Source organism: Anopheles coustani, chromosome 3 (assembly GCF_943734705.1).
Source record: "Anopheles coustani chromosome 3, idAnoCousDA_361_x.2, whole genome shotgun sequence".
Lineage (NCBI taxonomy): Eukaryota > Metazoa > Arthropoda > Insecta > Diptera > Culicidae > Anopheles > Anopheles coustani.
Window position 1 is genome coordinate 7,190,197 of NC_071288.1, and position 22,722 is coordinate 7,212,918.

Below are 22,722 nucleotides of genomic sequence, written 5' to 3' on the forward strand. Positions count from 1 at the left end.
TGTGATCTCGTCTTCTTACGATCTCGTATGCACACGTTGAATACAAACAATCACTCCCATTTTAGTGGTTTCAGCTAGATTTGTACTGAAAAATAATGTTATTTTATACATAATCTACACATTCAAAGTAAATCAAAGTAAAATAAAATGATTCTGAGCAATATAATTTATTTATGTCATCAAACATTTTCAAGTCGACGATAGTCATTTAAATCATCTCCAAAAGCTATGACTAATCCAGCTCATCCCTTTCTGAATATGTCTACTCCGTCGTAATCAATCTCGTCCCTTGGGCTGCTTCCGGACAACGGCGAGAACGCGAACAGTCACAAGGGGCAACCATTCATAAGCTGACGGGGCAAGAACGCCCATCATCGGCCGTCTGTTGGGGTTGAATCCATCGTGAACCCATCGCAACACACGACAGCGATGCGAAGGATGGAATCAGAGTCATGGCGGCGGCTTAATGCGATGAGTGTTATAGCGCATAATTATTTCTGATTCGATTATTATTATTTCATCATCGTAATCGCCCGCCGCCCGCCGGTCACCGTGTTCCGGCCGCCCCTTCCCCCCACCCGCGCCGCAGTGACGGACGGAACGAATCGTCCGATTACGAAAACCGGACCCAGCCGGGTCTCGCATGATGTCATTAGTAACGTCTTATCGTGCCGATTCGCTCCGGGATCCCTCGGGAGTACCGAGCGCGCCCAACACTATCACCGGGGGGTCTTCCACTTGCGGCGCGGCCCGGGCCCGAGTGACTCCGACGCGCAGAACGGCGTCCCGTGGCGAAATCACTGAAACCATCGGCATGTGGCCCGGATCGGGTTTGTCGATTGCGCTTTATGAATTTTCGCCAATCGTCCAAATTTCCGTCCTCCCTCGCGTAATCGTCCGCTGATTGAACGATGAAATCGGCCAACAAGAAGCGTCCCCCGCGGGGTAGGTTGGCGATTCGGATAATGGGTTGGGAAGGATATTTATGCCCGGGCCGCGGCGCCCCGAAAACCCGAGATTGGCATTAATCGTGAACGTGCCGGGGAATAATCATCCGTTGATTGTGGTTAATCGTTGCGAATTAAGCGGCATTAACTCCGCACAGTAGCCAAAATGCAGTTGATCTTAAGGATTCTGTTGGGGATCAAGTTTCGGACTCGACACGACTAAAACTGGTATCTTATTGGGCACTCAAATATGAACCGAAAATTTTAACCTTCAGGTCAAATAAACATCCATGAATAATAAGCTAAATGAAGGAGAAGTATGCAGAAAAACAACAAAAAGGAACTAATATTGATAAAATAAGGAGGAAAGTAAAACTAGAAGAAAGGTTCCATTTGTACATGAAACATCATCAATATTTTGAAGTATTCAACCTCTGCAATTTTGTATTATGTTGATGGGGAATGATTATTAGACTTAACTTAAATTGATGATCACCGTTTGAAAAACATTCGACTGCTGTGATATAAAATATTCTATGTGATATGAACTGTATTTGAAGCAATAATGTAAATGGCATATTTTGTAGTATTATTTTTTAAATTGTTTATTGTATATAGTTTTGTTTTCTTGTTTTCTTTTTGAGTTATTCTTAGATTTCAAATCACCAGCACATTTGCACCTAATCTTAAACATTAGCGCTTCTGCTAGTCGCTCACGGACCTCCTTATCGCATGATATTATCCACTCAATCTTACTTATTGTTTCTATTGGAGCTTTCGGTTTCGGGAAGGGACCTATGTAATACCACCTGTTTTGACCGTCCATTGCCATAATCAAGTCGTGTTTTGCTGCGTTTTCCTGCTGACTAAAAGAACACGAATCGATTGCGTTCCATTTTCTCTTCTCGCCCGAAGCCTTTTCCCTGCGCGCGCACACACACACAAGAGCCCACAATTCGATGGCGTTTCTGTTTAAGTTTCGGACCATTTCGACGCTTTGTACCATCTATGCTTGCATGAAAACTGTGCTGCCTCTCAATTTTTCCTTCTCTTTTAAGCTGTTTTTTTTTTCTCTTTACAAACGCCATCACTTGAGTTTGTGTCGATTGTGTTGAGTTTGTTTTGCTTTGGGCTTAAAATTAACCTTATTTACCTTCCACTTAAACGCGTTCCCCGTGCTCCCGTTCCCCACAGCTCGTCTGTGATTTCGCCCCAGCGCTCCTACTCCCCGGCTTCACACTTTGGCAGCGATCGGGCGAGTGCCGGTCCGAGAGCAGCCATCATCGATCGACGCCCAAACAAGGCATCAAAGACGGGTCGCATCCCGCACGGCACATTCCACTTATTAGCGAAGCCCGAAACGGCGAGGAAGCTGTCACCGCTTGTGAAAAACGACGCTTTTCTAACGCTCCCCTTCCCCTACTCCGTTCCCAAACACCTGCTCTACGCACACTGGTCTATTTACACTGGTCACTCGAAAGCTGGCAACGGTCACTTCGCCTTTCTGCAAGTGTTACCGTCACCGAAGCGTTCAGCTGGGTTTTCTATTTGAGACGGGTTCCCTTTCCCGCCCGGCTGCCCTCGAGCAGCGATATTTACAAAAATTAAGAAATTAAAACAGTGCACACCGGAGCCTCCACCTCCTCGCTGGGTTCTTGATGGGTTTTTCCAACCTCCCAACCCAACGAAACGACGGCGACGGAAAGCTAGGCTGGTGGTGGTGGTGGGAGCAAATTGGCCGCAAGCGTTTCGCACGATTGCCGTGTGCCTGTATTTTGTTTTCCATTCGGTTTTTTTTTTTTGAGGGGAGATAATATTTACAAATGGGTGGAACCTTTTTTTTCCTCCTCCTTTTTGGGCTTCGAGTGTGCGCTTTGGTTCACGCGCCGATGACGTTTGTTTGGCGTTTGCCATACGCACACACACACACGCGCGCGCACAAACAAAATTGGCCCCTTAAGATCCAAAGGGGACCAAATGACTGATTGATATTTACAAAAAGCAAAACCATTTGCCCCTGCCCGGCCAAGAGTCTTGCGAGGTTGGACTGTGAAGGTGCCGTGGGCTGGAAGCGTTTGGGAATAAATAAAATTAAACTCTTCTCACCTTCCGCCGCGAGGTTGGAGGGACGGGGTACAGGTTGTTGGGTGTTTACTTTGGCAAATGGAAGAGAAGGAGGGGGAGGGCGAATGCTGAGGGCACTTAGCGGGCTCGGATGGCCGGGTTGAGGTTCGGGATGGGTAATTAAAATAAATACCTAAACCTAATAACCTCTCACTGAAGCCTGAAGTACTACTACGGATCCTAGGAGTATGCAACAGTCGTTTAGTCGAAGTAGACACTTAAATGCTAGTATTCACAATGGTTGATTGGTTGGTAGGTTGCGGTTGGTTGGTAGCTGGCGCCCCGCTGGGCATCGCCGACCGGTGCCGGTGCGTCTATCCGAGGTGCATCGCGCCCCCCATCAGGCTGGGATGGAAGTAGCCCATGTAGAGCTGGGCGCCGGGCGCACGCCCCAGCGCCGCCATCTTGATCTTCTCCAGCTCGGCCTCCTGCAGCCGCTTCGCCTTCGCCCGGCGGTTCTGGAACCAGATCTTCACCTGCGTCTCGGTGAGCCGCAACGACGAGCTGAACTCGGCCCGCTCCGCTATGCTGAGGTACTGCTTCTCGCGGAACTTCTTCTCGAGCGACAGCAGCTGCTGGGTGGTGAAGGGGGTGCGCGGCTTCCGGTTCGGTTTGTGCTTCCGGAGGTTGCACTTGATGCGCGGCGGTTCGTTATCTGCAATGGAGCGGAGAAATAAAGCGAAAACATTCGATTAGTAACGCACACTTCATGTAGTAAACACTCCTTAGCGCCTAAGACATCTGTTTCGTTGTTAGCCGTCACTCCAAGGGCCGTGGCGCTGAACAGTGTACTGAACCCTTTGCCCAAAATTCCTACACCGAACGCTCAGACCACCTGGACGGGAACGAGGCGGTACAACACCATCGCGTGCCAGTGGTACATCCATCGTACGGAAGCACCCTGCGAACATGTACTCCGACAACTTTCATCGAAAATAAAGTGCTCTCATCATTGCACCTCGTCCATCATTCCCAACGAAGTCCCCCGCTTAAATGTGCCGTGAGAAGCGTGAGTGTGTTTGTGTGCTTCCCTAAAGACACATTACAATATTTCAAGTGACAGTTAATGAAGTTGCCGAAGACAGCGAGCACCAAACACGCACTCGCACCCGAGACACCCGCCGAATCATCGAACTAATAAATTTCAAACACTTCCAACCGAGGGAAAGGGAGGTGGTCTGAAAACGGTCGACGGGGAGGGGGGAGAGCAGAAAAAACTCCAAAACCCAAACCATCGGTTCAAAGCGAAGCGAAGGAGAACTCCGTCCGTCGGTCGGAGATTTATTACGATTTTTAATTTTTCATTTTTATGAACACCGAATTCGAGGTTATGTTTGACATTTGTTTCCGAGGTGGAGTCGACTGGCGCGCTTGTCGAAGAGGGATGCACTCGCGGTAAAACGCTTGTCAGGGAGCTATTCAGTCTCATTAGTTAGGAATGGTTTTCCAAGAGCAAAAGGAGGATGGATGGAAAAGAATTCCTCCTCCTCCTCAGCCTTCCTTCCCGCCTCAGTGCCCGTGCGAGTGCTACCCGGTGCCGGCAACTTCAAGCAGTGACAGCGATATGTTTATTTTTAAAATAAGACAACAGAAGCCGTCCTCGAAACGGAACGGAAGCGAACGCGAACGGCATGCCAGAGGAAGAAGCGAACCGCGCGGGAATGCGGGAGCCTGAAACCTGCGCGCGAGTTTACTAATAGACTATTAGGGGCAGCCGCGCCAGGAATCGATACCCCCGCCGGGATGGTGGAAGGAACCCTTTTGCCCGGAAAGTTAATTGATAGGAACACAGCCCGCGCGAGTCAAGAGGGCGCAGCGAGGCGCAAACAGTCGAGTGGCGTGCGGGTAAGTGACACAGTAAATTATAACCTCAATCAGCGTTAATTGACGACGATCGATGCCGCTGGAATCGGCGGACTGCGCTCTCGAGCCGAACGGATCTGTGTGTACCGTCGCTCTTTGTCGTCGGAAGCAAACCGCGAGGATCTGTTGTCTGTTGCCGGCGCAAGGGTATTGTTGTCATTCGAACCCCCGTTCCCTTTCACACCGGATGCGAGCACTCGGTTCGCCGTGCGCCCGAAACGTAGGCTAAACAAACACACGGAAGCGACGAAACCGCATTGGAACAACGGAAAGGGAAGTCAAACCAATCACTCCGGGGGTGGCGGTTGAGGGTACAAGTAAATTTTTCAATTAACATCGGTCACATTCTACCCCTCCAGGCCCGTTGACTTCCTCTTCGGGCGGTACAAAATGCTAATATGCCACAAGAAAAGCCTCCCTGTGGAACTGAATACATACACACAACACAGGGCGTCCTTTTTAACGATCGCCTCGAGCTGGCTCCCGGTTTTAGGCCACACCCCGTCAAACCCCTGCGATTGTTTGTATGTGTGTTTATGTTCTTCGAGACCGTAGGCAACCGAGGGTGGACATGCTTTATGTTGTTTTCCGAGTTCCGAGCAAAAGAACCACGGAAAACAATTCCCAACCCATTCCGGAGGGTTCACGTTTCGGGGTTGGCTGCGCCCGGGGGCATCGGAAGTTATGGAACGCTACTTGCCCGTTTCCGTTTGTGGGCAGAGGTGGCGAAGCAGTAAATAAACGCTGAACTCCCCCCCCCCCCCTTCCCCCCTTCCCCACCAAGACCTACGAGGCTCGTGTACTGATAATATTCCGCCCGGTTTCGTTCGGCGGAGAAAAGAAAATATAAGAATATAAAACACAACCGCATCGCGGCGAACTACATCGATTCCGCGCATTCCGCCCGGTGTCGCTCGACCGGAACGGTTTCACTGATACCACCCCAGCCCCGTGCCCCACCGTTGCACTGACTTTTCCTTGCGTTTGCCTCCGGTTTTGCGCAATCGGTACCTTTCCTTTCCGCGCAAACGGTGTGAATTGCAGTTTAATAAATTAATTTCCTACCGACACACGGTGTATGCAAACTCTCTGGGCCATCCGGCCGGGGCGTTGTGTGTGCTCGAAACCTCGCTGCACCCGCATGTGGTGGTGCCCATTTCGATGTTCTACAACCTGGGTTGCAATTTGCAATGCAATTGCAAGGAAAGGCGTACAAGAAAAATAAAAAAAAAAACAGCTGAAGTGGACGAAGGCAGTGATGGTATTCCAAGGGCACCACGCCTGAGACAAAGTACCCCCGCGGGGGTGAGGCGACGTAAAGGGTGCTGTGTGAATGCCTGTCTCTCTGTATATGTGTGTGTGTGTGTGGGTTTGTGCGCGCGAAAACCTTGCCTTGCTTTTACTAATTTGTTTTGCACGAGAGAGCGAATCGATTAGTTCGGGTTCAGGTTCAAATGCGATTTCTTTTTGCATTCGCAAGCTCTGTCTTCTTGCATGTATTTTTTTCTTACTTCTACTTCTTCTTCCTTGCCTTTACTTGCGCGTCCTTAGGGCGTCGGGTTGCAGCCGCGATGAGTTTTATGATGAAGGCATTCGCGGCCCTGCACCGAAGGCGTCGAGTTCCGAGCGTCGATGGAAAATTTGCATTCCATTAGCGTCGATTAGCCCGTCGGTGTTGAGAGCGATCGAACGGAGGATCTAATCGCGATCGTAAACACCCATCAGCACACACAAAAACACACACACACACTTCGATCCATGTCAATGGGTTTTGGAATCTCTGTTGATCCTTCTCGGAAGCGGATGACACGGTCCGTTCCCACAGCCTTGTAGAAGGCTCGCTTTCGCTGGAGTTAATGAAGCAAAATTTATATGTCATCCTGCGCGCGGCAAGGGTTTTGTGGTGTGTTTAATTTTGCCAACGAGTAAAATGGTCACAAAAATTGTTCGAATACCTCGCGAGCGAACACAAAAGGGTACACGATGAACCGATCCCCATAATGTCTGGCTGATCCCGCCCAAACACCACCTCCGGCCGTGTCAGTCAGACATTACTTATCTAAATTGCTAATGTTCGCTTGATCAACGATCCGCCCCAATGACACTCCCCTCACTCTCACTCTCTCTTTCTCTCGCCACCCCTCATGCTCCAACACCAAATAACGAGCAATTCATTAGCTGCAATCAAATCAATTTGCTGCTGCGCGTTTCACAGTGCAATGGATGCCGTGACGAATTCCGACCCCTCGCTGCACCTCTCCCCCCACATCACTCACCCCCCGGGCACGATCGCAATGCCGTCGTCGGCCGGCCAAACCGAAACGCTTTGTGTCGCGCACATGGTTTGCGAAATGCTGCGAATAGGCGAAATCCGCCCGACAAATCCATCCCTCCGCCGCGGGGAGTTTGACAAATGGTAATAAGATAATCTCGGCCCGATGTGATCCTCCCCTCGGGCACTACCACCCCTCCCAGCATACCACCCACATTCCTCTTTCGTACGGCGATAAATTTCTTCAACTTCCGTTGCGTTTTCCCCCGAGCGACCGGCGGCACGCACAACACACACACACACACCCAAAAGTACAACGCGACAATCAGCTTGCAAACAACGGATCAAATGCCTTTCGCAAGGCGAAGGGTATGGCAAACACCCCGCTCCGCCTTCCTTCCATCCCAGGTCCTGAAGAACCGTGTGGAATGCGTACGTGGCCGTACACTTCTTTTGATGTCGACGGCGGCAAAAAAGGGACAAAACTGGGAAGATGGCCAAAACCAACCGATCGACCCGGTGGGGGGTGGTGGTGAGAGGGGAGAGAAACATTCCGCCAAACAGCTAGCCAAATGTCGCGAAATAAAAAAAACTTACACTCACACACAACCTCCAAGCGCTCAATCAGACGCAACGGAATGCGTTAAATGTAGCGATCTTTTTCTCTGGTTCGAACCGCGTGAGTCGGAAAATTCGCCACCAGTTTCGGGGAAATGGGATCGCCGTGTTTCATCGAGTGCGAATGTTGCACATTTTAATTTGATTCTAATTGAAACCACATTTCCTTCACCCGACAATCCCGGTCGGTTTAAATCGATCCCCGCACGGGAAAACTTCCGGTCGCTGCAAGAAAATGTTTATTTATTTCGTCCACGTTCTTTTGTGGACGTCGCTCTTCTGTCGAACGAAATAAATCGAACTTCGGCTTTCTCTTTTGTTTGATGCTCCGATCCCGATAACGCCAACCGATAACCTCTGGCCGAAATTTTCATTCCCAACCCGACCCACGGATCCGGACCCGGAAACTGGGCCAATAAATCCTCGCCAACAAAACGCCCTCTAATGACTCTCCCTCTCCCTCTGCACCTCCCGGTGTTTGCTGTCGGGTCGTAAACTAATCCAGTTTATTTGATGTTGTTTTACGCGGCGAAAGGTTAGCTTTTGCTTCCTTTTTTGGAGCGGGGTTTTCTAGCCAAAAATGGAGAGGCTTTAGGGTAGCTCTTGACGGTAGGAAAAATGCGTCGCAAACCGCAAAACTCCCCTCCCCACTCTCAGAATGAGATTAGAAAAAATGTCCCCAAGCGTTGTAGGCTTCGGAAACAAAAGTTTATGAAGCCGACCAGCTTAGGAGACATTTTGCTGCCCCGAGGATCCTGTCGGGTTCCATAAAAAGTGAGGAAAAAGGCTTAAAGCTCCCGACCATATGCGTTGGCGATGGCGTCCGTGCCTTTTATTTACGCCTCCGGAAAAGGGTTCACCGAAAAGGGTCGCCCATCTGGTTTCGTTCTCCGGATTCCGGGAAGCGGCGTTGAGCACAGTGACGCGAAAGGGGAAAAATGTGGTTGCGTGTATTTAGTGTTTTTAAGGTCGCTTTTGTTTCATGACCCCCGGGTGCCGGATGGCATTAAAACGAAACACTGTTAAAGGATTCCGGCAAAGGGCCCGATGCAGCCCGTTTATCTGCTGTCGATCGGGTGAAGAAAGGATTAATTAACACCGCACCAGCGGGAGACACATTGCTACTTAGAACTTTGGGCCGGGCATTTTGACAAGGGCCGAAATGTGGTACCTAATTGAATTAAATAGCGTCGTTTCGATCTTCACCATCACACTTTTATGGCAAACGGTTGCCCGTGAAGTATTTGATAGGTTTTCTTGTCAGTGTTACTAAATCGATTTAAAACAGATGGTTTTCTTTCACTAACTTTATGACACTTTAAACTACTGGATTTATGAGTAAAATGACTCGTGCATATGACACACCATTGAGCTGAAATAGTTGATCGACAGAGAGGTAATGACTCCTCAGCTTTCTGCTCCCAAATGGAAATGAAGACGAAAAAACTACGAACGCAGAATGCATCGTGCAGCGGAGAGAGGGGTAGAAAAAACCTTCAACCAGCTAATACTGTCCCCCGGCAAGGCGACGAAGATTTTTGCAATTAATTAGCCACCATTTGCATACAACCACTAATTGGCTTGAACTGGCCGCAACGCGACTTGCAAAACACGCCTGCCGACGAAGAAACACGCTGGTATTCGCATTCGCTTTGGTGGAGTTCCCGTGTGTGTTAAATGAAATTTTAAATTTCAAATTAAATTTTCCCTCGGCCACAGTAGCCGCCGGCCGGAGCTGGGCCGTTGTTTATTGGAAATTACTCCAGTCCGGTTGGACGGATCGAAAGTTTGTCCGGCACAAACAACGCCATCGAACAACATCACATTTACGTAAAGCAATAAAAAAGCCGGGAACATCTCCGGTGGCTGCAAGTGGACCGATTTAAGATAGCAATAAATGCGATCCTATCGGACCTAGAACGGTTCGGCGCCGTGTAACACGAGCCTCCGATGTGGTCCTCCCCCTCCACACAGGACGAAGGAAGAAACAAAGCCGGGCGCCTGCGTCGGGAGGCTAAAAAGTTAATGGACTAATTAAATCAATTACACCTGTGATAAACCATTTTAATGGCTCAATATAATTTATAAGCGCGTAATTTATTTCGCCCCAGCTCCTTGCCGGGTGTCCTTGTTGACTTTGTCCACGCACATACACACACACACACACGCAAACGCAATGGGTCCTTATCGCAAATGTCACATTTTGCGCGCCACTGCCACCGGTATTGGAACCTCGCCGTAGCTGCTCGGGAATGGAAATGTGCCTTTTATGCCCATTTGGAACGGCCTTTTTTTTCCTCGTTCGGGTGCGCTTTTCCTTTCGTTTACTCGTGGATAATCCGCTGCACCGCCTGCCAGCCCGCCTCCGGGTGTTCCGGAGGTATCGTTTAAGATAAGATAAGCGCGCAAAGGAAGCGAAGGGCAAGCTGCAAACGCAACCAGAAGGCACACTAATTATCGTCGCTTTGCACTTGTCCCTCGTAGCGTTGCCTGCCGAAAGGCTCGTTTGTATTTGTTTGCCTTTTTCTTCCGGACGTCCACCTTTCCCTTTACCTCGGGACAACGGTTTGGGCTTCAATCTTAATCGGCCGAAGCATCGAACGAACGCGAGCCCGAGGCCGGAGGAAGGCGTTATTAATTGGTCGCGATTATGGAGCCGATTAAAATTTATTGCCAAAATTAGCGATTGACACGCAAATTTTCGTACACCCGGTGAGCTTGCAGGCGGCCGGTTCCCAATGCCGGCGTCGAACATGGCGCGATGTTGTGCGCGAATTATTCAAACATTAGCGTCGGCCGCCAGAAAGCCGATCTTCGGGAGAAAAGACGCAAGGTGGAAAGAATTTCCATAATTTCAGCTAAAATGGCCTTTCGCTTTCGAGGAGAAAATGATAGAAGAGTTCGTATTACAACTGTCTCTCCCTCTTTTCTTCTTTCCCCGAAAACGAGCCGTGCTAGGCCACGGGAAATAGAAAATGATTGAAATAAATTTTCATTCCAACGCACACCAGACCACGCGGTTCCGTACGCACCCGAGGGCGAGAGTGTGTGATTGTTATTAATTTATTTAAATTCCAGTTCCGGTCCACAATTGATGCTCATGTGGTCCACCCAAGCATCCGAGGCGTCCGTTTCGGAGTCAATCTGCCAAAATGGTGGTTCCCGTTTGCCTTTCCCGTCTTTCCAACGGGGGTCCCAACGGCGAAAGCACGGGGAATGTGGATGGGCCATTGCATATTGGCATTGATTGCATTGTGAGCGTGTGCCCCAATCAACACCAACTAGACCCGCCCCTTCCGATGGAAGTAATAAAGTTATTAATTCCTAGCACCCCTTTTTTTCCTTTTCAACCCAAAGACATCCCCCGTTCACGGGTCATTGGCCACGGAATGTCCGTACTTCCGCATCCGAGTGCATCAGTTTTAAAAGAAAAGAACTTGAAGAAAGCCCTACTGCTGGTTGTTTTCATCAGCTCCAATAAATTGAATTTTCCCTTTCCGTGTGTTCTTCGTCGAGTTCCTTTTTCTTATCGTTCCTTACTGGCGAACCAAAGTTGAAAGCAAAGAAAGCGAAAACGGAAGAGAAGTGAAGAAAAGCTAAACGAAAACAAAACGCAACATCTAGGGATAAATGGGATCGGACGATGGGATACGACGATAGCGTCATCGAGTTCACGGAATTAATTACAGTCGCTCCCTGATGGCGATGACGTTGGATCAGAGGCTTCTGATGATGATGATGATGAGGATCATGTCCATCTGGATCACGCTCGTAGGAGAAGGCTTTGTCTAGCTCGATGTTAACAAAATTAAGCCTAGTAATCTTTAAAAAGGATTGTTGGATTTAGTTATGGAAAAAAATGTCCACCTTATACTTTTGCTTCACAAAAACAAATTCAATTCGATTCTCCAGTCGAAGAATGAATCATTCAAGCAATTTAGAATGATAATTTGTTTCCCAACACCCTTGTTGATACCACATGTTGCTTTTTTTTCAGAAAAATATAATTTACATTTTTAATCACGTTTTTTCAACAATTGTTTCAGAAGACCACCAAAATTATCTTCGGAGCTAGTCGTCCAAATCACCTAACATAGCGCAGGAACAGAGAAAAAAATTAACGCTAGAAGCACCGAACGAATTAAGAACGAACCGCCGAGTATAAATATTTCATTTTGGCTCCGAATTTTAATCACTCCAAACGGATCAGAAACGATAATAGAACACAGACGCGAAGCCGCGTGTTTGGAATGCTCTTTTCATTTTGTTCCGAAACGCAGCTGGATTATGGGATGATTTACGGTACGGCGGGCAGCGAGAGGGACGATTCTTATCGGCCGGTAAATGCTAGTTTTGTAATTCCATTCTCACCAAAACGGTGGCAATGGAAGGGAACGGTTTGGAAAAGCGACCAAAGCGGAGCAAGATAAAACCGCGAACCATACAGAAAAACAAACACAGTATCGACGTGTTTAGACGGTGCTGGTCGGCACCTGCGTGAGAAAAGCGACCACCGGGTCGGGCTTTCCCGGCCGAGATTAGAACAACAAACCCTGAAAACCCCGAGCACAAGGCCGCGGATAGGAAATTAATTTTCAAATCATCACGATGGTGCAAGAGCCAAACCCAACCGGCCGACTCAGCGCGGAACAATCCCTTTTTGGCGAGCGCCAAATTCGCCGTTACGTAAAACAAATCTAAATTAACAGCTTCATTAGCAACGTCGGATGCGCGCAAATATCGTCGTTCCGTCGAGGCAGCTCATCCCGTTCGTTGGCAATCCTCGTGCCCGAGGGCCCGTGGGGCGCAACATGACGTTCCGCTAGCGATCGTGAATGGTGCGAGCACGAGTGCCGAAGGTAGTCGTTTTTCGAAATGCCAACCACACGTGAACCCTTCGGTGCACGGTGCCTGTTTGTCAAAGTGAGTTAAAATTGATGAATATGTGCCTCGTAAACAGCGTTCGGTCAAGCCAATTAGAATGGAAATCATTCCACTCCGAACATAGCAATAACTCCGTACCGTATCTATCCACGCAAGGGTTAATGGTCGTCTCACAACGGAACGCATGCCAGCGTCGTTATGGATTGAAATTTATTCATCTCATTTGCGCCCGGCTTCGGGTGCCCGTTCCTAATGATGGTTGTCATTTTATGGCTCACCTCCAGCCGAGTCCACAAGCCACACTTCCCTCCGGGAATGCTCGCTGGTGTTTAATTGTTTTCAGGAAAATTGCATTTTCTGCCCCCTCCCCCTCCGGACGATCCCGAAAAGCGGTGCATCTGCAACGCCGACCACTCAATTACGCGCAACATTTTCGCGGAACTGACACAAAACCCCTCTCGCCAAAATGCAATATGTCATTCGCTCCGGTTGACAATTTTCTCCGCTGCTTTTTCTTTTCTCCTTCCTCTTATGTTTGTCTACATTTTGCTGCAATGGCGGGGAATTGGTGCAAGATTCTTGGAATGGTTCGACGCACAGCGGCATTTGCATCGACGTCGCGTTTTATGGCGACTTTTGTCACGTCCCGCAGGCAGGATATTTGAATGCACCCAGAATGTCAGCCTTCTCACCAAAGGCACAAAAAAGCAAAAACTAAATAAACACACGGATGCGGCTTGTTTTCGGGTTCGTGTTCCAAACTTGTTTCCGGTTGCCCCATTCGGTATGCAAGGGTGGCGATCCGGACCACGCGCACATAAAATGGCAAAATTATTGGATGAATTAGCAACCGTAGAACGGAACGAAACGAGTCCGGAATGTATTGCATGTTGTTTCTGCCGGTGGACAAATTAAGTCGTACTCGAATGGTAACGGCCGGAAAGGGGCTTGGGTCGGAAAATCCACCCTCAATTCACCGCCAGTCCGTTCGTTAGCGACTTCTCTGCCGCGCTTCCGGTCAACTTCTGGAGCCCGCCTCCAGAAAAGAACATGATCGAATTTCTTTAATCATATTCCATACTACACTGCCTTCCCCCCGCGAACCAAAAGAGGAATGGCGGCCACAGATGAAGGAAAAACTTTCCAACCTTTGGCTTCCCTTTCGATCGGTTGGAATTTGTTCGCGGAAATCACTCGTTTCCACGTTTCGGATTTGCATTTCAAATTCTTCCCCACCGCCGAGCCATGCGAGCCTTTTCTTTCGCGCAGGCCATGGAAAGGATTCTTCGGGACTTCCAACTCACAAACACAACCACAATCCAGCACGAACAACAATAGTCTTGTTCGCCGTAAACCCCCTCCGGTCAGCTAGAAAGTAAAGCCAAACGGTGAGGAAAATTTGCAATCTCAATCGATCGCCCTCACTACTCCCGTTCCCCACGCGTTTGCCATCCCCTTTTCCACCGACCTTCCGGTCAAGGATCGTTCACAATCAAATCATAAACCATTTCCCCGCCATTGGCGTACCTCCCGGGTCGGCGTAGAACAATGGCGTTGTAAATTATTTTTCAATGCATCCGACGGTGGCGAAGGCACAAAAGCACATCCAGACGCAAGACACCGTTCGATGGTGGACCCCGATCTTCGGTTGACCTTCGGGTGAAGTTAATAGAAATGTTCGAAAGCGACAGTGCGCTGCCATGTTGGCCACCTCCACCGGGATCCTCCTCCCGAACGCGAACACTTCATAATTAGTGTCTATTGTTAAACCGGCCGTTTTCTTGGCCAGCAAAACCTCGCGATAGATATTGATCCCGAGAGTGATTGGCGGTTAATCGTTCCAACAACTTAGCCGCGTACTTACTGAGGGAGGCAATTCAATTTATTTTCTTGCGCCTTTTCGTTGCCTTGAAAAGGAACCGTACTAGAAACGGTTTTTGGACTCCCAAATAAGGAAGTGTAAATGCGATCCAAATAGCCGAAAATGGAAGCGAGTGATTGTGGAGTAAGAAAAGCAAAAAGAGGCACAAACTACTCGACTCCCGTCAAAACCCCACTCCGACTAGGTTTTTGTTGATTTCGAGTGGAATTAATATTAATTAGTGAAGTGAAATTACAATAAATAATAAAAAAGCTCTCCGCGTAAACGTAAAACGCCCGGCTAGGGGTCACTAAGCAGTCGATTAAGTACAGAGTGAGGGAAAACACACAAACACACACACTCACACACACATCATCATCAAGCCAACGCCAGTCTCGATGGGTTCGCGTGTTGGGAATCTATTATCAAATCCTCCCGTTCCCTCCCTTTCCCACCCGCGGCCATTTTTTCCCTGGTCCGTTTACGTCTCTTCCGGTACTAATTCATCCCCTGTCGACGCCATGGGCTGCCGCCATGCCGCTTTCGGGCTGGTGAAGTGATTTAAAATTATTATTACATTAATTTGATACTTGTTTATAATAAAAGCGAACATGGAAAAGTATTGTTGTTAATTTATTTGTTATTGTAATTTTCACTGCCCAACCCATGGCAGCCTGGACTGGAACGGGAGACGGCCTAATTTGCCCCAAACCCGCGGAGGGGGGCGAAGAAGACGGGTGATGGAAACCCGTTGCTACATTAACACTCATTTCATCCGAATGCCACCAAAAAAACGAAGGTAGAAGGAGATGCAAAAGAAAAGAAGAACGCCGTGTATTAGCCGCGGATTAAAGCCCATGTCCTCAAGGGAATAAAACAAGAGAGAGAAAGAAAAGGAGAGAAAAAAACTTGAGAAAGAAGGTTGAAGACAAGGCTTCAGGTACCTCCGACAAGGCGATGTTATGCGATCTCTCAAGACTCATTAGCGATCGGACGTCGGCCCTCGCCGCAGCCAGAAGCTCATCATTCGCGAGGATCGTGTGTCTCCTTCGCGTTTGCACTGTTTTGCACCTCGCATTTTTTTCATCTCTCGTTCTTTCTTACTTCTTGCAACTGCAACTGCAACTGCAAGCGTGCGATGAGCGAAAACGGCACTCGTAAAAGTGTTTTAATTTGTTTCCAACTGTTGGCACTGCAGCGCGCCACGGATATATTTTCGGGCCCCGTCAACGGCGTCGGGCGCAGCTACCGGGTTGTGTCCCCGGTCCCAGTGTTAGCCCGGGGGGCCATCGAATGGGGTATGCGGGTCCGGTTTGGTCCGTTCTTTGTTTTCATACTGCATTTCGTGCGACGCAAACGCAACACGCCGCATTGCATGCGATGCACAAACCGAAATCCGGTAGTTGCTGATTGCTGATAATCACGACATGTCGCCTGAAGTTTCATTTCACTTCACACAGCCGTCGGAGAAAACTGCTGGTGCAAAGAAAAATGGCTACCCGCATCCGTCCCTCGTCCCGGTGGAGGCATTCCGGATTGGAGTTCGAGCGAACCGAGCGAGATGATCTTACCGAACCTCCCGAGATGATCATCCCACCGGCCAAACCCCGGGTGACTGGAAGCCTTGCTTTTTCGTGAAGAACCATTCGCCGTTAACGGATTTACGACGGGAACGAATGGAGTCCGCTACCGGGAATGCACCTTTTATTTCTGCGCCGTACACGTTGATTATCATTTTCGTTTTCATAAACGCTGTTCTTAATTTGTATCCCCGATGAGCGGTAATGACGGACGAATGAATGAACGAGTGACTTAATGAATGAATAAAAATATTAGATTCATATCTTCATGTTTTTTTTTTGTTTTCAACACAAAACGCACCATTTTTCGGAACATCGCCATTTCACATGTAACAACACTTGGGAAATAGTTCCACAAATTTACAACCATTGTGCGTTCACACACCCGCCGTTCTTTTCCTTCCAACTGTTCCAGAATAAATACGCTCCGGGTGGCAGCTACACTTTGCTTTATCAACCGAAATGGTTTACATACTTTCTCTAAGCAAATGTTAAATTATGCAATAAAACAAAACCAACACACCAGGCAAAAACTAAAACAAACATGTACAACCCTTCACGCGCTCGGGGAGCAAATTAATTCCAGCCTAGGGCAATTGGGGCGGGAGTGTGTGAGTGTGAGTTTCGGCTGGTTGTTTTTCCTAGTTCGTTTTTTCATTCGTTTTTCTCCTCCTGTTTGCCAGAAATTAACCAACGGAACAACAGTTGACATAAAAATATATCAAAAAGGCGCCACACGGGCTAATTAAAACACTTATCAAATTTTCACCCCTGCAGCACCCCACCAAATACTCCCTTTAGTTGACCCGAGGAACTTGCGGCGTGTGTGTGTTTTTGTGGCTTTCTTTCTTTCAGCTGGTGCCAGTACCGGAACCCGAAAGCTACCGAAGTGGCCCGTCCGTTTTGATATTCAGCTTCCAGCATTTAGATCGCGCGCTTGTTTCCCTAATGACTTAATTTCCGCAACCCCAATGTCCCAAACTACGTGCATAGGAGGGAACAGGAAAGGAGGTACACATAGGGACAGGAGGCAAAACGCCTTAGAGCCAAAAACGCACAAGCCATCGCGGGCCCCGAAAGATGGCGTCAATGGGTTGTCAAAATTTAATTCCGAAAACACTCCTGCCGGGACGGCAGCGACCCCGGAGGCAGCGGAAAAACAGTATGACTAATTACACACTCAACCGGCGCAGACGTGGTGAAGGGCGGACGCCCTGAGGGGAGGGCAAGAATCGTCGCCCGGAAGAAACAAACGACTACAACTCGATTTAGGCCGGGCGCGAGCTAACTCGCCGTTGATCTTAACGCGATCACAAAATGGCGCTTAAGGTGAAGGGAGCTGGGGGGCGCGAAGCAGAGAAAAGCAAAAAGGTGGAAACGAAGCAAGAGAAGCTTCAGACAATCAACCTCACGATCACGAGTACCGGCTGCCTGGTGGAAGGGGAGAAGCTAGATTAATTAAATTATAGAATTTAAACGGTGAAATTATGTTAATAGTAGCATAGACGGTTTTTTTTATGTAGTTCGTTCTCAATTTTTCTACTATCCTCGGTTTCGTTGATGGTTTTTCGAGCTTCCTGTTCGTATTTCTTTGCCTCGGAGACGAGAAAACGAAAGACAAGCGCAAACCACGCCGGGAATAGAAAGATCGTCTTTGGAACCCCCAAAACTAACAACAACGCCACAAAAAAAGCCTCCAAGAAAGGAAACAACGAAAACAAGACACAAAAAGCGACCGGGCTGGTGTGTAAACTAATTACAAGTTAATTAACCGACCATCACCGAAGCCACCGGTTTCACTTCCTGTTCGGGCTTTTCTTCCGCCCAGGTTTGATCTAGCTTACTTAATTTTTTTGTTTTTGTTTTCCAAGGCTTCATCGAGGCTCTCGCTTTCTCTCACGCCTCGTTCCCTGAAAACGAGAGCATCTTCAAGATCGGCAGCGAGATGAAAATAAAGTCATGAAGTCACTCGAATCGGGTCCCCGTCACCCCCGTCACCCTGGTTTGCTTGTGTTTTACTTTATTTACTTTATGTTAGCCTTTTACCTGTTTTTCCCTCCCCTTCCGTGATGGTTTGTTTTTCCCACGGAAGGTAGCAATCTTCCGATTTGTTCTATCCCAAGGATCTTCGGGGCGCGATCCGATCCCCGCCGGCGAGATGTATCTTAAATCTATTAATTAGTCTTTCTTATCGGTCTCTTTTTCCACCTTTCCTTTTCCTTTGCTATCGTTCTTTCTCTCACCCTGGGACCTCTTGATCTCGGCAGTGTCGGTGATGGTGGTGGTGGTGGTGGTGGTGGTGGTGGTGGTGGTTGCTACCAGATGAGGCAGAGCCTCCGGAGGCATTAAAAAACACCCAGTGCGTGGCCGGCAGGTCCAGACCGAGCCTAATTAATTGTTTTCTTGCCTCCGTTCTTGGCCCAGGCCGGTCGGCAGGCTTTAACTTCCCGAGGAGGCTTGCGACTTCCCGGGCCCCAGATTCCGGGAAGTGGACAAAGTCAAAAGCCGGTCAGAGGGTGCTCTGCTTTAAGAGAGAGCACCCAAGTAACCAATAAGGAAAAGCAGGAAGGAAAAGAAGCGTCCGACCGGGCTCGGAGCCAAAACATTCCTTCCGAAATTCTCGCCGGCTCCGCGCCTTTTCGGAATCAGATTCAGGGCTCCGGATCGGGGCTGACCCGATAAAATATGTTTATATCTTTTCCGACCGATCGTTTGTCATCTGCGCTTGATGACGTTTATCCAACGCCGCCGCCCCGTCCCTTCACTGCGTCCATAATTTGGTTTTATTTCATGTTCCCGTTTTGGAAGCATCTTAGTTAGTTGTTCTTCTTCTTTGCCGTGGATCGGTTTCTGATCGATGATTTATTCCGACCAGTGGCTGCCATCGAGAGGACTCGAAATCGATCGTCAGCTCGAATAAACTACCAACGGGCATCCCCAAATCAACACTTTCGGTTGAGGGAAAATGTGTCCACCAAAGCCGCCTCATTAAAGCAAACTGTTTTCCGCTTTTTCTACCCAAGAGGCACTTGTTGTAGCTGTTGTAGATGAGTTATTTTTAGCTTCTTAAACACTTTCTTAAGCACCAGATTGTTCACAAAGCATCCGATCGCATGTGCGAAAAATCGACCGTGTAATTATTTGCGACAATCCAACCAACATTCTTACCGAATCGTCTTGGCAAGAACGACATCGTCGAAAACGAAAACTAAAGAATGCTAAATTTCCACGTAAAACAAAACCAACTGGTATCAATGGAGCGAAAAGTAACATTTATTTTTGACACACCGAAATCTGTTTCACACTAAACGAAAGCAGAAACCTTTCAGCATTTAGCAAACCCGTCGGTTTTTCTCGCTGACACTTTCTCGGAGTCACAAAAAACCTCCAACGTCGCGTCCTATTAGCCGCAACTTCGTCAACACATTTCGACTCATCTCCAGATTACGTGAATCTGCTGCTGGCCCGAAATCTTAACCACGCATGTGTGACTTCGCTCGCTTCTTTTCACATTTCATTCATTTCAACTCTTGTTAGGTTTTTTTGTTCGCTACACCCATCCCGCACGTTGCTTCGTTTTGGTGTGTGTATGTGTGTGTGTTTTTTTATATGTTCGTTTCCTCATTCTGCCTTTTTTCTCTGCGCACCCATCGTTGGGTCGTGCTGAAGATGAGTTAAATGTTCCTAATTTGTTACAGCTTTTCCCTCACGGAGCCCCCTTTAGCAAGCGCCTCGCAAGCGAAGTGCGATATCGATTTCAAATCGAGCCGCCGGGTTTTCGCTTCTCGACGGGATGTTCAGTTCTCCTTCCGTTCCATCGGAAGGCCCGAACAAAAGCAGTGGAGAAAAGGAGCAAGAAACGGCGTTAGCAAACAAATCCCGGTGATAATGACTGGTGGCAAAAGTTGCCGCAAAAGTTTCCTTCCTGTGACACTTTGCTTTCGCCTTTCTTGGTTCCCGTTTGTCTATGGTCCTTTTGCTGCCACTGTCTATGACTTTTAGCCACATGTTTTCGAGAGAACGAAACTTTACAAGGTCCCTTGCGATGGCCATTCGGTGAAGTAAAAATAGAAACGAACATATTGGCCGGGGCGGCAAAAAGAGGACAGCGCTTTGAAAGCTGATATGTCAAGTGCAAATGGTTTGTATGAATGTTTGCTTGCTTGCAACTGACGACTTGCTGACAAATTGTGAAAGAAAGCATGCCAAGGGTACACCATTCGTTTCTTACAACAGTTTAGAAGGATTTTCCTACAAATTATCAACAAACTGATAAGTTTTGCGTCGTCATTTCGGTAGCCGGGCCGACGAAAACTGGGTATGTGCTTCGACGGGAAGAAATTCGAAATTCGGCGCCACAATTAACCTTCTAACCTTGCGTTAAAGACCCCATCGAAGGCACGCAGTTATCGTCTAAAACCAAATTAATCTTTAACCTCAACCCACCACATCGCCAGCCGGCCTCTCCGTTGGTTGGACCAACCCATGCTAGCGACTCATTTGCGCCTAATCGTCGCTGTGCCTAATTTCCAATGCGTCCAAAATCGGGTACACAAGTTCCGGTTGCGCATCCGATTAACCTCGCGTCCTCAAGGTACCAACTAACACTAGGCTGGAGTGATCGCGAAAGATGAACGACGAAAGCGCCGAGAGTGTGAACTTACCTCCACCGAGTTGGCCACCGCCGAAGCCCTGTCCCGGGAAGAGACCGGGCGGGCCGAAGGGAGGCATCTGGCGGGTGCCGGGCCAGGGCACTCCGCCCCAAGCGGCGGCCGCCGCTGCCAGCGCGCTGAACGGAGTCGGTCGGATTGGGACGTGGCCGGCGGCAGCAGCGAGTGCGGCTTGCGGGGATCCGTGCGGCATGCCGAGCGAGGAGGGTGAACCGGGTGAGCCTTTTCGACCACCGCCCGGTCGCCCGTCGCTTAGCTCGTGGTCGTGCTGGTCCATGTCCTCGATGTCGACGATCGAGTCCTCCTCCTCGTCATGGTTCGAGTCGTAGTCGTCCGACTCCAGCAGACTGTGGGGCGTATCGGCCCGGTCCGGTTCGCCGGCGTTCTGGAGGGAGGCGCCGTCGGGCTGGGAGCGAGGCGAGCAGGAGCTGGTGGTGTGCGAGGACAGGTTGGCGGGCAGCAGGTCGCTCGTGGAGCCAGGGGAGGTGCCGGGCAGGGAGGTGGTCGTGGTCGTGGTGGTTGAGGCCGTCATCGCCGGATGCAGGATGAGGGCACCGTGCGGCCCGTGCAGCAGATGGGGCGGCGTGCTGTGGGGGGTGTGCGTGTGCGAGTGCGTGTGCGTCGGGGTGGTGGTGGTGGTGATGGAGGCGGAGGAGGTGATGATGGCATGGTGCCCGAGGGGCGTCTTGGGCCGGGTGTCGGCCAGCAGCGACGCGACGCTGAAGTTGCTGATCCGGGAGTTGCTTTTCTGCTGCATGGGCACCGTCGGGCTGGTCATCGCCATTCGTACCGGAGTTACAGTCATTCCTGATGATTTTAGCATGAAGATCTACACCGAAGCACCAACACTACGGCAACGAGGAGACACTCTATCTCTCTCTTTTTCTCTTCCTCTCTTAAGCGACGGTTACACTGTACTGTCGTTGTTACGCCAAGCGAAATTAATAACTTCGACTTCACGCTTTTATCTTCGCAGTAATAATCCGCGTTGTTCGTTAGGGAAGAGTATTTGTCGGACTGGACGTCACGTAGCACATCACAGCACTGGCTGTTGCGGGCGTGTACCTTCACACTGTGAACTCCAACACACACCGGATGGCATCGCAACGGCGAAACCTTTGCAACAACTCGTTACGAAAGCACCGGGTGCTTATGAGCTTATCGAACTCGATCGAACTCGGATCGAGCGATTGATTTTGTTTTTTGACGTGTTGTTGACGGCACCGACAACAACAATAATACAACACTTTCACTGACAGCTGCAACAACAAGAGCTACAACAAAAACAACAACAACCCTATGCTGGAACACTATGGATTGCGGCACCTTCAGCGTGAACACATACCACCAATCACATCGATCTTCTCGGAGCCCGATCGCGCCGTTATCCGCTTTGAGTGTTTACGTTGCTTGTGTGTGAAACCGATCACAACTTTTGTTTTTTCAAAAACTTCCAAATTTTTCAAGGATTTAACACATCCAACGGAACGAGCTGATAAATTCCTTTCACTTGCTTAAACTGTTTGCTAAGACGTACTTTTACGCCTAAACCTCTGACTCTCTGACTCGATGATTTCCTAAAGATCGCTAGCCTGCGTGCGTGCGTGCGTGCGTGCGGACGTTTACGTTACGTGCGTTCGAGTCTGCGTCTGTCGGGAAACTAACCAATGTGGCATGCGAACCGCTGCTGCAGAACCCCCGGCGCACGGAAACTGGTTATTTTCTGTCCCTTCGAGACCCTCGCGCACCAACACCAACGGCGAGCTGTCAACCCCTGTGCGGAGGGTGTGTGTGCGTGCAATGGCTCCTTCGATTATATACCGTTGTAGGATGCGAAACCCAGCGAAGGCGTGGCTTGTGGGCTTCTGTTTGCATCGTACGTTCCTCTCTCACTCAAACAGTC

General features: G+C 49.1%; 1 protein-coding gene across 1 annotated transcript; it reads right to left on the bottom strand.

Annotated features, from left to right (window-relative positions):
* Positions 1-3,385: 3,385 nt before the first annotated feature.
* LOC131258897 (muscle segmentation homeobox) lies at positions 3,386-21,642 on the bottom strand. Its single transcript, XM_058260291.1, has 2 exons — positions 20,814-21,642; positions 3,386-3,726 (listed from the first exon to the last, which is right to left on the bottom strand). The coding sequence occupies exons 1-2, from the start codon at positions 21,640-21,642 to the stop codon at positions 3,386-3,388; spliced, it is 1,170 nt and encodes a 389-aa protein (XP_058116274.1).
* Between the last annotated feature and the right edge of the window lie 1,080 nt (positions 21,643-22,722).